This window comes from Chelon labrosus (assembly GCF_963514085.1).
Source record: "Chelon labrosus genome assembly, chromosome: 24".
Lineage (NCBI taxonomy): Eukaryota > Metazoa > Chordata > Actinopteri > Mugiliformes > Mugilidae > Chelon > Chelon labrosus.
In genome coordinates, this window is record NC_140357.1 from 11,201,954 (window position 1) to 11,218,403 (window position 16,450).

Here is a 16,450-nt window from a genome sequence, read left to right on the forward strand (position 1 = left end):
TCTAAACTCAGGTGTGTGAGCCACTGAAGTCTGTCTGAAGAGGAGAAGAAAAGTGCTGCCAGGACGAGACACTGAGCTGAGTCCTTTGGCAGCGTCTCCTAGGAGACGTTTATTAATGACTTCAGTTTGTGTGTAGACATTCAAACACTAAGAGGTCCTCACATTCTTCAGACTAGAGAATGACATTTTATTCTTGTTATTATAAATAAATACGTCAATTCAATAAGAGATTCCTCCGTTCTTATTTTCAAGACGAGACATAAAAGTCTCTTCTGCAAACTTTAAGACTGTGTCTTCATATGACGATGTGCATTTATCAAGACTCCAGTCATTCTCAGCTCTGAACCCTTTGACTCTTGACTGATGCCTCTCCTCTTGGGCTGCAGTCTTGTTCTCCTGGTAGGAACAGTCACAGCAGCTGTATGTTCTGGTTCTTGTCTACACAATCCAACAAAAAGGTTCAACTGTGGCTGCTCTCTAACCTTTGTCACAGCAGTACATGTATTAGGTGGAGCAGTGGTGCATCTCGTTGACGTCTTCCTGCCTTGAAACCTGTCAGTAGTTAACTTTGGTGTGGCGTTGAAGAGTGTTAGAGAACCTGTGAGCACCTCTAAGTTAAGAGCACCATTTGAGGGAGTGACTTTAGTGTTCCTGTGCTGCAGTGCCACTCCTGGAACAAACAGATCCTTCAGGTTATTTTCTGGTCGCCTGGCAGAGGAGCTGGAAAGGCAGGAGGCCAAGTGATGGGAGGTCCTCCGGTCACTGGTTCTCCAGGTCAAGGGATTATAAATGACGCATCCATCCAAGGGGCAGGAGTTTGACTTCTGCAGGATACGGTCCACACAGTCCATGTGGAACTGGAGTGTGTGTCCACATATGGAGTAGAAAGTGAGACAGAGGAGGGAACTCTGATATAGGTTTATACTTAGATTTTATCTTCACGGTCTTTAGGTCACCTGATGTACTGCACAGATTCAGATTTGTTTATTCTTTTTATTTATTTTATCTAGACTGAGTGTAATAAAATGATGTTTTTTAGCTTTTATGGTTTTAAATACTTCATATTATGACTTAAAGACACATCAAACTAACAGGGAAGAGCTTTACCTTGTGTCGACAGGGCAGAGTTCGGACACGCTGGCCCAGGGTAAAACTCTGCAGACAGATGCGACACTGCTGTCCCTCGTCCAAGAGCCGTGACCCTGATCTCACCCTGACTGTAGGAAGAGCCCCCAACACAGTGTCTGGTAAAGGGTCTGCAGCCACTGGAACAATGCTGAGGAGCAGATGAGATATAGCAAAGATATTCTACAGTTTATATTCCAGCCGATCAGTGGTTCAGTTACTCCAGGATGAAATGGATTTGCTAATAACTTGCCTGTCTTTTTCAGAGGTTGCTCCCTTTTCTTCACCGATCAGGTCTTCTTCCACAAGACGCCACTTCTCTCTCCTTTTCTGCTTTGAGTTCAGAGCTGTTAATGCCCTCAGATGTACGGTATTTACTGAAGGACGTGCTCTTTTATTAAAAGAAGTATTTGTGTTTATTAATAGTGAATCCAAACAGTTTACCTCTCGTGAAACAAACGGATGCTGAGTGTGGCAGCCCTTCTTTGCACAGTCCTCACAAAGATAGAAATATCTGCAGACGGTGCATCTGGAAACACAATATTATTGTATTGTTCAGCATCACAAAATCTCACAAACATCAAATGCCATTCCTTAAAGCACACTGCATCATGCTAATTACAACAAACGGAGAAAATAAAGCTGCAAAATTAATTTATGAGGTGAATGTCATCATCCCAAGACACATGACTGCAATAAACTTACTTGAAACATTTGCCCGTGACGGGGCAGGCTCTGCAGCTTTGACAGAGAACTCCCAGGTGTCTGTCTGGCTTCTCTTTTTCAGCAGCGGTGAAAAGCATTGCCGAGTTCCTCACCTGCTTCTGGAGCAGCTTCAAAGAGCAAAAGTCCTCCCTGCACAGAGGGCACTTCACCGTTTCCTCTCTGCCTGAGAGGTCCTGGTGATCCGCCCACACCTTCATGCAAGAGATGTGGACATTGTTGCCACAGCCGTACCTGGGAGACGGGGGACAGCGTGCGAGAGCGCAGAAAATCTATCAGCAAACTGCTCAAAATAACAGCGTTTGAAATAATATGTCCAAAACTTCCGCAAGAAATGTCATGTGTCAAGAGTTGGATGAGCAGAAGCGGGACTAACAGTTCTGTGTGGGGTCGTGTTCTGGCCAGCAGAGCAAACACCGCTGTATCCGACCACAGCTGCCAACACACCTGCAGTAAGACACAGGCTGTTTTTTCTCCAGCAGCTCCACTTGGCAGATGGGACACACATCCTGGGCTTGGATCGCTTTCCGGCAGACACTTCCAGCGTCCTGGGCAGTTAGTGGTTGGCTCAGAGTACCAGAAGCAGTGGAGGGATCATCTGTCAGGTGTGCTCTGGTTTGGTGTACACCGCGGAGCACTTCTGAGATCTGTCTTTCCACGAGTCCATGCTGAAATGAATCTGGAACAGAGTTTTTTTTTTCATTTGACATGTCAACAAGAGGACTAGACCACATAACATTAGTCACTGTTATGATTACTCTGAAGCTACACAAAGTAATCGCACTACGGCTGCAAGAAACAAAATAAAACTGAACCTTAAAAAACAATTTCCATGTCCTTAAGTGAGTATTTAAATACCTGAACATTTTTAAACAACTTACATTCATGTTCTCTGGGTAATCTGAATTTCCGCAGTAAGACCCTGTAAAGATAGAGATGTCAGGTTCATTCTTGCCTAATAATATTTTTGCCAGAACAAAAACCACAAATCCAAACTAACCCAACCTGTAAATGTTCTACAATAATTAAAAAAAAGACTTATTTCAATAACAGACGTATAAATATGTAAAGATTTTGCATATCAACAACAAGAAAGTGAAAAAATAAGCGTTCCTCTTGCTACACAGTCTTACGGATGAATGAAATAGCATATAATACATTAAAATAATAATAACGTTGGCTCAAACACCCAGCTGTCACATATACCAGCAGATGTGCTTGCACGGCTCCTGCTCCTTGATAAACACGGGGCAGGTGCATGTATGCCGGTCACCCAAGCACACCTGAACACAGACAAGAGAGTATACTGGATTAAAAAATTATTTTTCATTGATTTAGTGCAAAGAGCTGCAGGATTTACCTTGAAGTTCCTGACGTCTCCCTCTTCCCTGAGCAGAAATCCTGTCGGGCCAAAGCATTTCAGGAGCAACATGGTCGTGCTGAGGGCTTGGTCCTGGTGGAGACTCACTGCATCGCTGACTGTGTTCCTCCAGGTGGTTTTCCTGAACATCCTGTCACTGTATTTAGAAATTAACAACATGTCTGTACAGGGTTTGAGAATATTTGGAGATAAAATAATTATATTGTTATTTTCAAGTCTTGTCAACATTTCTTCTCCACATTACAGTGCCGTTCAAAACAGATAACAAAACAGAACAGGTATAATTACTAGTAATATTGAAAGGTACACCAATTTAATTCAACTTTCACAAGCAAAACCCAAGCTACTCCTCTTTTAGCCTTTAAAGCTAACAGGTAAACACGAACAGGTAGTCAGGTCAGGTGGCTCTGACAACTTCAACACGGAATATTACTGTACCTGGAAACAGTTCTCAAAGTCTCCAAGTATATTAAAACATTTCTAATTTTCTCTCCGTAAAGGAAGCCGGAAGTTGTCTCACTTTAGGACAAACTGGATGCTACGTTGCTCGTTAATCACACTAATTAACTGACACCTGTTCACAACTTTCGGTTAATACTACACACTAATGTCCAAAAACACACTCAATTACTAAATAAACTTTAATAAACTAACTCCTCAGGTGTTCACATCTCATAAAGCCCCCCATAATCACCTGTGTTTGTTCATAAAATCCTAAAAAGCAGCAGCAGTTACTTAACTACTTCGCCGTAGCTGGGCCAAACGTTTGAGAACACTGTAGCCATGGTGACTGTTGCCAGGGAGTGTTTTTGGCCTGCAGAGGGCGCAGTTGCTTAGCAATAGAATCCTCCACGCTGATTGGTCCTTTTCCTGCATCCAGATTTACAGCAGTTATAAAGTCAATTTTTTTTTTTTTTTTTACTAATGTTGTTTTTAATGTTTTTGTGTTGCCCGGTAAACTAAGGTTGCTGTCCAGTGTTGCACATTTGCAGCAATATTCATGAGCACAACAGCAATAAATACAAAAAGAAGAGAGCCAAAGTAGCCAGTGACTCTTGTTATTTACAATGGGAAATGTAATTATTTAATCACACTATTTATTGTTATACGCAATATAAATCATTTGTTTATTAACTGGATACAAGTTTTGCGTTCTGTGTTCGTCATTGCTCTCCAGGGATGTCTCACCACAAAAGGCAAGCATGTGATGTCATCCTCGGTCAGCCTCAGGCAGTTTTTTATCACCACAGCTCAGCTCAGTGTCGCCTCTATCTCCGCTGTGTAACACGCACACTGAAGAACTACTCCTGGAAACAAACAAACAAAAAAAGAAAGTGTTTTTTTCTTCTTTTCCTGTACAGGTAGACTTTCAGACTACAGGATTACTGCTGGCTCTGGCAATCACTGTGTTTTGTTTTCCTACTTGAACAAAGGTAAGATGATTACACAAATGTACAGACAGTGTGATTACTATTCAGCCGTTTAAGGTGCCGCAAACAGAGTGAGACGTAGGATGTTCACTTTTTAATCCGATATTAAGCACAGAATTTTATATTTATTGCAGGGAACATGACCAAAGATGCACATAACAATGTTAAACAGCAGATAAACCATACTTTATGTTTAGATATTTATTCAGAGTACTAAAATAATGTTTGGACAATTCAGGCACACACAACAGCAAAAAGCTGCTCACATGGCAGACATAAAATGATGAAAAGGGACGTCCACTGGGTTTTTTAGTGTGTAAAAACAGATGGGTCACACAATAAGTGAGTTGCTCCACTGTGAGTTATTAACTGTGGGCCATTAGGAAGATATACTGCGCGTCTCTGGGTGTGTTCGAGAAGATATTAGTCAGAGTTTACAGTCAGGGGAGTTTAGTGAAAATGTTTTATTCCTCTGTACTTTTTAAAGGGAACAGAAATGAGGCCTAAAGAAAAGCTGTTGCGCAACCTTTAGGTCTCAGCCATACAGTTTTTATGTTTCTATTTACTGCTTTAAAGTCGTTTCAGTAAAGTATGAGTTGCTTTTTATGCTGTAGAAACCTACGGCGGTTGTTAGAAAGGTGAATATCATCTCTAAGAACCAAGTTTTTTAACCCAAATCAAATTCTTGACTTCATCAAGGAGTGACCAGACGAGACTAGAATGGTCACAGTTTCCCCTAACGTTGCGTTCACACCTCAGACATCTATTCTTTTCTGGTTTCACCCCGGCTGAATCCTTACCGACCCTCGTGTTGTATTCTTGAAGTGTTGAGTTACTGTTTGATTGCGTCACACATCTTTTTTTTCTGCCAGAACTGGCTTAAAGTGTGGATTTGCATGTTGCAATTTTTATTTTATTTTTTTTTCCCATTTTTTCGTCACACCCTTTCTTCTCTTTTGGCTAAACCTTGGTTAAACTTGCTCAACATGCACGATAAGCATGCAGGAAGGAAGCTGTGGGGAGCAGAGGAAGCAAAAGGGCCACATCTGTGACCCTGACATCCAAAAAAAGGGGAGACCTGCCATTACAAATAGAAAAACACGGGTTTGGAGGCATATTTACATGGTTTGATTAACATGGAATGCCACCCAGGTAAAGGATACGGGATAATGTAAACGTGTAGCGTGCTAGAAGCTGCATGCCAAAAGAAACAAACAGCCAAATGATATAAAACTTATGTGTGTTTCTGTGGGTGTGACAGTGCAGAGCTCGGGAACTGGAGTCCAGCTCCTGTCAACACATCGTGCTCAGCAGCTGCTGCAGCTCAGGAAGCGTTTTTATTATTGAGCTCTTGGGGAAAACTATTTGGGACAGTGGTGAAATTTTTACCTGTTCCTCCGAATCAAATAAAAATAACCTCCGACACGACACAAAAATAACCCCCACTCCGACGGAACCAGGCAGCTTTACATCTCATCTGTCAACGCCAACGCTTTCTAGCCCGCGATCAGATAAAGTGTTGATATAATCGAGGCGTTTCCTCCTTTAACATTCACCTTTTTGTCAGATTTTCTCGGAAAAACACGTGAAGACCGGGGGCACATATGGACCTGAACTGCGTCGTGTTTCTCCTGGTCCTCTGCTCCCTCAACAAGGTAGGACAAATACGTTTCACAGATCATGAAGTTAGTTTTTAAGCTGTCCCACTGGATCCACTTCCCTACTTATTGTACTTCTGTCGCTTTCAGGGTTTACTTAACTCTTCGTTTGATTGGGCAAATTCTCCAGCTCTTCCGTGCAGTTGCTAAATAGTCCATTTGTGATGTGTGTCCAAAGAATATCTCATAAAATATGGGTGGGACTGTATAGTTCACTGCAGTCAAACAAGATCTATGGTGCCTCGATGCTACTTGTGAAATCCTTCGTCACAAATGCACTAAAACGCCGTTAAACTGATGAATCAAAATCTTTTGAATCCCTAAATCTGCTTTGACACTTGCAGCTTCACATCTTGCAGTTTCACTGTCTGTGTTTCCTTGCTGACTTTCAATAATCTCAGATACTGGTGGCGGTGGAGGCGGCGGACGCGTCGAACCCCGAAGACAACCACCAGGAGACTGTGAATCATCCGGGTCAACAGCACTTACCCGTCATCGCGGCCCAGTTCGAATGCTTCCAGGGGATCATAAAAGGGTTGCACCGCAAAACCACAACAAGCGGTGAGCACTGGAAATGCCCAGGTGTGAGAAAGCCGTTGCATTTTCTTTTTCTTAGTCTTAGTAAAAATATTTGTTATTTGTCCGCAGGCACAGTGTGCAACGCAACATGGGATGGATGGCTCTGCTGGGAGGAAACCGAAGCCGGTCTAACAGAGCAGAGCTGTCCAGACTACTTCTACGACTTTGACACTCAAGGTGAATTTCTCTGCTGTGTAACAACACGTATTAACATTCATAAACCTTTGTTCTGCTTTCCTTTTCAAGTGAAACTTCATAAACCAGCTTTTTTTCTTATTGTGGATGTGACTTTTAAGTTCTGTTAATGGAATGGTTTGGGGACATTTATAGACGCGTTGCATTTTTTGAGAGTAAAAGCTCGTGCTAAAGCAAGGCGTCACCCAGAAATATTAAAAGAATTTGCTGAGGCGTCAGAGGGTCACGGCCCGAGCGCTCCTGGAACCAAATTCTTTCTTCCTTTGGTGGGGCATCACTTCAAAATCTCCACAAGCAAAATAAATCGCTACAGGAACACTTCCTCTTTGAAATTCTTGTCTGAATTGCTAAAACGGGCTCCAACTTCTCAACTTGTCCACAGCGATGGCGTCCAAAATTTGCACAGAGACGGGCGAGTGGGGACGGCACCCGGAGAGCAACAGGACGTGGACCAACTACACCAACTGCCAAGCCAACGTCACACATCACGGAACGGTAAGAAAGAGGCGCAGCGAGGGAAACTTTCGGGCTGCAGCAGCTCAGTCGACCGTGGAGCGGCAGTCGTGAACCTAAAGTCGTATTTACTGTTTCCTAGCAGGCAGCAATGACTCACTTCTACTTGGTAATGATTGGTCATGGACTATCTGTGGCATCATTGCTGATATCATTGGGAATATTCTTCCATTTCAAGTAAGTGTGACGCAGCTTTCCTTGCTATAATTCTGAATTAAACCTATGCTTGACTTCAGTACATTGCTATACAAGTTTTGAGCTTACACTGAGCCCATCCAACGTGTTTGTCCTCTTCTAATGCCCCTCAGGAGTCTGAGCTGCCAGAGGATAACCCTCCACAAAAACCTCTTCATCTCGTTCGTGCTAAACTCCATCTCGACCGTCGTCTGGTTGACGATGCAACAGAAACACATGTCACACGTGTCGCACGGTTCTGTGAGTGACTTTCAGTGTTTCACGTCAAGCAGGGGATCTGCCCCGGTGTGGCTCGGTCCTTAGGTTTTCACGTCGCCCCTTTTTCCTTCCAGGTGACCTGTAAGCTGCTCTTGATTCTCCACCTCTATCTGATGAGCTGCAACTACTTCTGGATGCTCTGCGAGGGCATCTACCTGCACACCCTCATTGTGGTGGCGGTGTTTGCAGAGAAGCAGCACCTCATGTGGTATTACCTGCTGGGCTGGGGTAAGTAAAGGTGAATATATGAATGTTTTGGCGTGCACACTCCCCAGGGTGTTAATGGAATTTGATTTTGCAGGTTTTCCACTCATTCCTGCGTTTATACACTCAATAGCGCGCTACTTCTACTACAACGACCAGTGAGTGTGTCTTTGATCGTCACCTGTACACATTCCTAAAGGTACCAGGTGTCTCCACGCTGTGTAACATCTGATTCATGCTCTCACAGATGCTGGGTCAGTTCAGCTACGTCCTTGCTGTACATTATCCATGGTCCTATCTGCGCTGCACTGGTGGTGAGCCCTGAACTCTACAGTCACACATGAACAATGATAGGAACAATAGGAATTTCTGACCCAAAGTCCACTTTCTGGCGTTTTCTACACGTTTCAACCACATCAATTGCAGCTCTTTTTTTAAATCCCCAACTAGCTAACATGATTATCTTGAGTAATCTTTACTTCCTGTTTGCTTTCCTTTTGCCCATAAACTTAATTTAAGCAGAAGTAACCGTACATTTCTGTTCGTACATTCAGGTGTAGATTTAACCTTCAAAGCCTTCAATCTGATCGACATAAAACTTTTAAATTGTCTTAGAAAGTCTGGAAAGAGGCTGCTACATGCTCACATTTCAGATCAGCAAATCTGCTTTGGATTCTAGGTGAACCTCTTCTTCCTGCTCAACATCGTCCGGGTCCTCATCACCAAGCTCCAAGTGACACACCAGGCTGAGTCCAGCCTCTACATGAGGGCTGTGAGGGCGACACTCATCCTCATCCCTTTGCTCGGTATCCAGTTTGTCCTGCTCCCATACAAGCCCCAAGAGCACTGGGTGACTGAGATCTACCTGTACGTCATGGAAATCCTCATGCACTACCAGGTCAGTACATACGTGTCAACAGTTCGGGCAAATGCTCTTCAGCGTAGGAGCTTGGTAAAAGTCTTATTTTTTCAGGTCCTTATTGAAAGGATTTCTTTTTTTAATGCAGGGCCTCTTGGTTTCTACAATATTCTGCTTCTTCAACGGGGAGGTAAGTTACATTTTAGTTTATTACTGCAAGAATAGATTTAGAAAGATGTCACATTTAAACATGCTTCTCAGTCTACCAAAGAAAGGACCATAAAGAATAGCCCAAAGTATAGACATCCTAATCAGAAACGTCATAATAAGACGAACCCAATCCACCAAGCAGAACCAAAACTCCCAACTTTAAACAATAACTCGCCCTAGAAGGACTCCTGGATATTGATCTTTAACCTGCAGGACACGTTGCTGTCCTCTCTTCCTCCAGGTTCAGACCGTCCTCAGGAGACACTGGAATCTACAGCGGATGCAGTTTGCCGGCACCTTCGCCAACGCCGACTTCTTCCGCTCGGCCTCCTACGTGGCGTCGTCACTGACAGAGGTCCACCGCTGCTACAGCATCGAGAGCCACACCGAGCACATGAACGGCAAGAGCTACTCAGACATCTTCAGATCGGACAGCCCCTTCGTGTGAAGGACGACCCGCGACGTTCGGCACCCGAGGTATTGAAAAAGGTCGATGTTTTCTTGGAGCAACGGCAACTTTTTCTTCTTTTGAGTTTTTTTGTTTTTTAATACATCTCCCAGACAAAATTACTTTCACCCCGGACTACTCACAGAGGTTGTTGCTGGACATGAAGACGACACCATGAGTCAAACAGCCTCAGCAAGTGGCATTAACACAAGGAATTCATTCATTTTGGCATCCTGTGGATATAACTTGAAAAGTCCTCAAAGAGCAACAAGCTGTTGAAGTTATTACATTTCAAGGATATTAAATACAGACATAGTTTGCAGAGAGAGTGATGTGGAAGGGAAGTGCAAAAAAGATATGTAAATAAATAATAATAAAAAAAGAAGACATTCAGATTCTCTTCCTGGCACTTTTCAGCAAGGTTGCTGCTTTCTGGTCTGAATAATTTCATTTATTGATGCACATTTAATAGGAGTTAAGCCAAATGGCACCAATAACAGCAAAGAAAAATCTCAATCTTAGGCAGTTCATAGCATGCAATCAAATAGAGTGCCATTATTGTAAGATTGGCAATGTTTATTCACATAATATACAATTTTATATATATATATATATATGTGTGTGTGTGAAATACCAAACAGTTGACCAAAAACACACAACATTATGGGCTGAACTCTGCCTCGAGGTGGATTTTCTATTTATGTATTATTTCCTCGTTTTTCTAAGTTAAACAAACAATGAAGTTTTGTTCGAAAAATAAGCTTAACCTGTGTGCGGCTTGGCGATTTTAAGTTTACTTCACTTCGTATCTGATTATTCCAAAATGCTGTAGACGATCGTGAGAGAAACGTGGGCATGTTTTTGTACATATATGTGATTTCGTGCACTGTATTTAGACCGCCGCTAATGTACTTTGCTTTATGTTCTGGTCAGTGAACACATATTTTTATTAAATAATTTAGTTAATAGTGTAAAGTGTAATAATGTCGTCTTGTTGTTGGATTTTTACGTGAATTTAAATATTTTTTATCCAGACAACAAATTCCGAATTACAATCATGCACTGTTTTTACACTTGCCGCTAGCAGCATTGCCGTTAGCAGCATTAGCATGGAGTGTCGCCCTCCATTTGGCGATAACTTTCCTGTCAGGAGTGAAGAGCTGCTGGTTTCAGCCTTCAAAAACAGGAACTAGTAAACCGTAATGTTAGAAATCACTCTCCTGGTTATGTGAAAGCTGTCTGAATGTCCCCTACTAGCACCTGTAAAGCTAACAAATCAACACAGTTATGCTATTTGGTGTTCTTACATCGTTAGCCTCATAGCATAATAGTTGTTTTTTGGCCACTGTTACAATATCAACAAAAAATACCAATGTGCTCGCTAAAAATTGTGTTTTTTCTTCTTTTCCGTAAACGTTAAAATAGGGCTTTGGCAATTATGCTATAAGGCTAACGATATGTTGATGTTCAGAACATTAAAACGTCTCTGATTCTTTAAATTACACTGTATGACTTCTTTGATGAATTTAACATAAACTCTTTTTGATTGCTTTTTTTTGTGAAGCAACAGTTCAGCCGGCTAACGTTAGCCAGTGAGTTTAATGCTGGTATTCATTGTCTTGTCAAACGCTGCCTTCAAAGTTTTTGTTCAGAATGGCCGTAGTGGTAGTAATTTAGTTTTTTTTTTCTTTGTAATTTAGTTAAAAATCTCAATTTCCTCCTTTCGTTACACATTTGTGCAACAAGAAAACATTGAAGGTTAATGAAATTCAGTGATTTGTTGTGACGTAACTGCACGACAGCTTTATTCTCACCACGTAGTCACGCTGATAGTGGCCTTGAACCCAGATTGGGGTTTATACTCTGCTGGCTCTGCTCAGAAAACATTTGGGGTGGAAGATATTCGTGAGGTTTACCTCGGCAACCAGAGCCCGGAGCATCTGAAGGCCGATGAATTCAAGTGTTTTGTGCACATGAGTTCCGTTCATAAGCAGCAGCTTGACATATTTTCCAAAAAATGTGCTTTGTGGTGAATTTAGATAAAGATGGAGGCTGTGTGTTGCTATTAGGAAAGTAGGAAAAATATCATAAAGTTGTTTCTATGCTGAAAGCTTGAGTTTGGATTAGTTTGTTTGGATTTGCAGATGTCAAAAGACCCCGACCATCCATTTCACCTTTGTATAAACGCTTTACATTGTAGTAGAGTCATAGTTTTTAATGTTTGTAAGATAATTTTCTCATTAAATGTTTATTCTGAAGTAATAATGCTGTAAATAAAACTGTCTATTTCATTCACGACTTCTTTTTTTCTTAAGGTTTTCTTCTTCCGTTTCATTCCAAACAAATATCTGTTGTTCTCTTTCCCACATATCTAATTAAGGGTGGGATTTCCTTGTCTGGCCGTAAATGAATATTGTTTCCAGGCATAGCTGGGTGTGTTACCGTCTGCTCCGTAACATATATGTACAGGTACAATGGGGTCCCAAAGGGAAAGCGATGCATCTGTCCTTTCAGTGCATAGGGTTAGGGTTAGGGTTAGGGTCTCAAGCTCAGCTCACTTCTCCTCCTGTTAAATGTGATCAAAATCATGTGTGTTCGCCATTGAGAGCGATTTTTACGATCCACTTGCGTGCCTTTCATAGCCGTGACCTCAATCCACAGAGGACTCTGGTATCTGTGGTTTCTGGACAGTGCTCGGAGCATCATCTCCATAATCGTGAAACTGTCCCCTCCCATGTAATGCTGTGCAAAAAAAATTATAATTTTAACATACTTCTAACCACAGGTTTAACCTGCATCCTGTTGCATCAACGTGAGAGACAGTGTCTATCTGTCTATCTGTCTATCTAAACTCACTTTGGAGCATGAACAAGTGAAAGATCTGTGCAGTGTTTTTGTTGTTTACCTGTTACAGCACTGTCCCAGCAAGCTGTGCCTCCCTTTATTTACCTCAGTGGAAATCAGGCCAGTGGATGTATCGCAGGCTTCCTGTTTCTAAGAATACATTGCCATTGAACTCTTGATCCGTCGGCTCTTGTGTCCTGGTAGCAAACACTTCCTCAGCCTCACAACTAACCCTTGTTTACTGCCTCCACTTCCGCATGCTTCCACTGAAACTTAAAGCATTTAGCTGATGTTTTGCATTCAGACTGGCTTCCACACGTCTGTGAATTTGTCAAGGACATTTCCACAGGACACAAATGAATGGAGGCGCGCATGTGCCGTCCCGCTTGGGGACAAAGCTGCAGACGTAGAAATCCATTCACAGAAATCTGCTCCTTATTCTCATGGCCACAATTAGCTTGAATTTGTTTGCAGCTGATGCCCTAATCCGGAGTCATTTCCCCTCAGTGACAGACGGGCCACGATGAAGTCATGTAGCATGCAGCGTTTCATTACAGTCACACGGGTTGGGCAGGAAAGCTAATGACAAAACAGCAATGATGCAAAGCAGGAGGCTGAAATATCCCGACGTTTGACCTGGATCATACATTTCCCACAATGCACCTTAGGACTGTTGTTTTGTTAGAGCCTGGCTGCCCGATAAATGATCTTATCATCTCAGAATCAGAGGAGCCTGAAAGGAGCCTTCAGATGCTTTCTCTGAAGGGTAAATCAGATGTGTTGATTTCCTATTGTGGCTTTGCGCTTCATGCTAACTTTGCTTTCTTTTGCAGAGACGTCTTGCACAAAATGGTTTAGCCTGAATGATTAGTTTTGACGTCTTTGGCCGAACTAATCATTCTGCATGTCTGAGCCAGTTAAAAGGACATAAATCCAAGTTGAATGAACCTGTATAATCCTTTAAATGTCATAATTACTGCTAAATATCCACTATTGATGCTTTAAAGCTGCATTTCCTTTTGTACTTGTCAATCTTGACCTCTTTTTCCATATTCTGCAGGTACTGTTTGAACTGTGCATGCGTGCACGCTGCTGTTGATTATTGTTGCCAACAATATTACTGAAATCAACTTCCTCTTTGGCTCTAGAAGACAGACTCTTGAAGCTGCAGCTCAGATAAAAGCTCTATTCAGGTGGGTATTTCCTCCGTATTTTTCCATGAGAGCAAGAACCTCCTCTGAAAAAACCCTCTAATGCGCAAGACATGATGCATTTCACCTAAGCAGCAGCCACAAAGCTGGTATGTTAGGAATGCACAGGAGGTCGCACTCATCTGGCAAAGAGATCAAAATATGTTTTAAATTAATTTTTTTTTTTTTTTTTTTTCAAGGAAGAGTGACTCAGGCTTCAAACAATATGTAGCCACTATTTCCAGTAAATTCTCTTCATCAGAAACTTCTGCAGGATTTTCTTGAGAAAACAATGCTTTGCCATGTACCGTATGCACATCTGGCTCGTAGCGTGATTGCCACTTGTGCGCGGGGATGTCTCGCTCTTGAGAACAATGGAATGAGCTCTTGGCTGCGCTCGAGGGCGTGGAGGGCCCACGGTGCAGGGGTTGGGGTGAGCGATGTGGCCCCGGCTGTATGGACGTGACCCGGACCTGGGTGGGACGTCGGCGGGAAGTCTGCAGACCGCCGCGGGGTCATGAATTATCTGAGCGGCTCATCTCAGAGTGATGTCAACGCTTTCAACGCTCGGTCGTCTACTTTGGTGGTTTCAGGAGGGACGTCATGATCAAATGTGCGACTGTGTCATGCGGACAGTTCGTTTTCCGGAGAGCTAGCCAGGCAGGGGTGTAGCTAGGACGACCCCTGACAGCCTTTTTTTTTTTATTACTCCCTACAGCTGTGTGGCCACAACCTTTACAAGTTAGATTTGCGTCATACTTGATGCTTGATCAATCAGCTTATCTAAAAATCAAAGTAAAAACCAAAAGTGAGCTCAGAGCAGTAGGTTATGGTTAAGACTGTACATTGTGTGCTTGGTCAACCAGGCATCTGTTTGCTAATTTGACTTATTTAGGATAAGTGACCTCACTGACTTATGAGAACGGCTGTTTGCTTTGTAAGCAGTTCTCTGATTTTTCACATCTTGCAGCAGGACAGGACATCTAAGACGTCCCTCCCAAAAAACGTCAGACATTTGGACTCTCCAAAACATCGCCAACAATAAGGCAATTCAAGTTTTAAAGTGCCCAGTTCCTCCTGCGCAGGGCGGCAGGCCAGTATCCACTTGGTACGAGGCGCATCGTCTTCAGCGTCGCCCTGCCAACAGGAACTCCCTCACTCCTCTCCCAGTTTCCTGCCATTGTTCTTCTCGCTGCCACCAGGCGCAGGCTCCTCCCAGGATCTGGGAAAAGGTGGGATGTTAAAGCGGTCCATTTCCCTTTTTGATCAGCTTCGACCTCAGCCCCTTTAGGAGGGGTGTGTGTGTGTGTGAGAGGGGAAGAGGCAGAACCCAGGGGTGCAAGTGGCATCCCAGTGATGCAAAAGCTGTGCACTTCACTCCAACTGGTTTGTTCACAAATAGGCAAAAAGTCCTTGGAGAAGCGCTTGGCAGTTGCGCAATGCTCTTAACGTGTCAGCTAAAGTGGTTTTCTACTGATAAACAGGTTACCTAACCTTTAGATCTGATCATAGCACGGTGATGCAGATCTGTCAGGCCTTGCTAGTTCCCACAGTTTGTGTTCACAGTCTGTTCTCAATGTTTCCTGTCACACCGTGCCAGAAGATTTCACCTAGAAAAAATGCAGTAATAAGGGATCAGAGGTGAACTCCATTAATTAATGTCATTGACCGGTAGCAGCAACGTTTAGTTCCAGGTTCTAATCCATCTGGTTCTTTTCTGCGTGGAGTTTGCATGTTCTCCTTGCGTCTACATGGGTTCTCTCCAGGTTCTCCAGCTTCCTCTCACCGTCCAAAGACATGCTCGTTGGGTTCATTGGTGATTCCACATTGGTCGCAGGTGTGCATGTCCAGGGTATGTGGTGACAGCTGGGACAAGCTTCACCTTCAACCCTTCACAGGGCAAGCGGTTACATAAGATCAATGAATGAATGAATGTTTGTGCAGCCATAAAGCTACAAAAGATGGTCAATACGTGACAGCAGGGGTTGCCATGTTGCTCTAGCGACATCCCAAGCGAACATCTTGGTTGGTCATGGATTCTTCATGTAGATTTTATTTGATTTGCGCTCTTAGCTTGTTGGCTATAAAGTTAGCATTACCCCATGAATTGAGTTAGCGTAAGAGCTATATAATAAATCACATGTCCCTGTTAATCACAAACTTTATCACTTTGTTGTCTCAGTGAGCAACGTCTAAACGTTTCCCACTATTGTGAGAACTTTCTTCTCGTCCCAGACGTCTCATGCCAGTGAGGATAATTTGCACCAGCGGTCTGATCCGTTCTCATGATCCTGTCCCCGTGTTCTTTAAGTGTTTTTAGAGGGGGGCGTCAGTGAGGTGGGGTTGGAGGGTGCAGAGGAAGGAAAGGGAGTAGCTGGGAAATCTCATCAAGGCTCCTCGGCGAACAAGAGACACCCCAGTCAGGATCTGGGCGTCGCTGCCAAGTCATCACAGGGTCGCAGACTCCAGCAGCTTTCGCTGAAGCGAAGCCGGCACAAACACATTAAGTGGAAAAGCCCCGGGAGTTCTCAGAATTGGACGCAGGCTACGTCAGGCCTTAAATTGAGCATGCAAGCAGAAGGAGAAGATGAAAGGGAGGAGGATTGAGCTTTAATGTTTCCTCAGGAAATGAAGCCAA

General features: G+C 43.2%; 2 protein-coding genes across 8 annotated transcripts; one reads left to right on the top strand and one right to left on the bottom strand.

The window, feature by feature from the left end:
• Positions 1-260: 260 nt before the first annotated feature.
• On the bottom strand, positions 261-3,982 carry zswim2 (zinc finger, SWIM-type containing 2; the record flags this gene model as incomplete). Of its 3 annotated transcripts, XM_084574293.1 has the most annotated exons (10): positions 261-857; positions 1,108-1,276; positions 1,379-1,458; positions 1,570-1,654; positions 1,831-2,082; positions 2,296-2,527; positions 2,730-2,770; positions 3,055-3,131; positions 3,209-3,365; positions 3,924-3,982. In XM_084574293.1, the coding sequence occupies 10 exons, from the start codon at positions 3,935-3,937 to the stop codon at positions 282-284; spliced, it is 1,683 nt and encodes a 560-aa protein (XP_084430419.1). In that variant the 3' UTR covers positions 261-281. The 3 variants fall into 3 exon arrangements, with proteins under 3 accessions (XP_084430419.1, XP_084430418.1, XP_084430417.1); XM_084574292.1 differs by lacking the exon at positions 3,924-3,982 and having other exon boundaries at positions 1,379-1,455; positions 3,209-3,457; XM_084574291.1 differs by lacking the exon at positions 3,924-3,982 and having other exon boundaries at positions 3,209-3,457.
• A 365-nt stretch (positions 3,983-4,347) lies between these two features.
• On the top strand, positions 4,348-12,059 carry LOC311509079 (calcitonin gene-related peptide type 1 receptor-like). 5 transcript variants are annotated; one of them, XM_084574130.1, is made up of 12 exons: positions 4,348-4,662; positions 6,227-6,314; positions 6,719-7,073; positions 7,474-7,586; positions 7,687-7,781; positions 7,913-8,039; positions 8,132-8,285; positions 8,359-8,419; positions 8,509-8,575; positions 8,941-9,159; positions 9,269-9,310; positions 9,572-12,059. In XM_084574130.1, the coding sequence occupies exons 2-12, from the start codon at positions 6,264-6,266 to the stop codon at positions 9,776-9,778; spliced, it is 1,491 nt and encodes a 496-aa protein (XP_084430256.1). In that variant the 5' UTR covers positions 4,348-4,662; positions 6,227-6,263; the 3' UTR covers positions 9,779-12,059. The 5 variants fall into 5 exon arrangements, with proteins under 5 accessions (XP_084430256.1, XP_084430257.1, XP_084430255.1 ...); XM_084574131.1 differs by having other exon boundaries at positions 7,690-7,781; XM_084574129.1 differs by having other exon boundaries at positions 6,719-6,878; positions 6,966-7,073; positions 8,941-9,310.
• Positions 12,060-16,450: the final 4,391 nt, after the last annotated feature.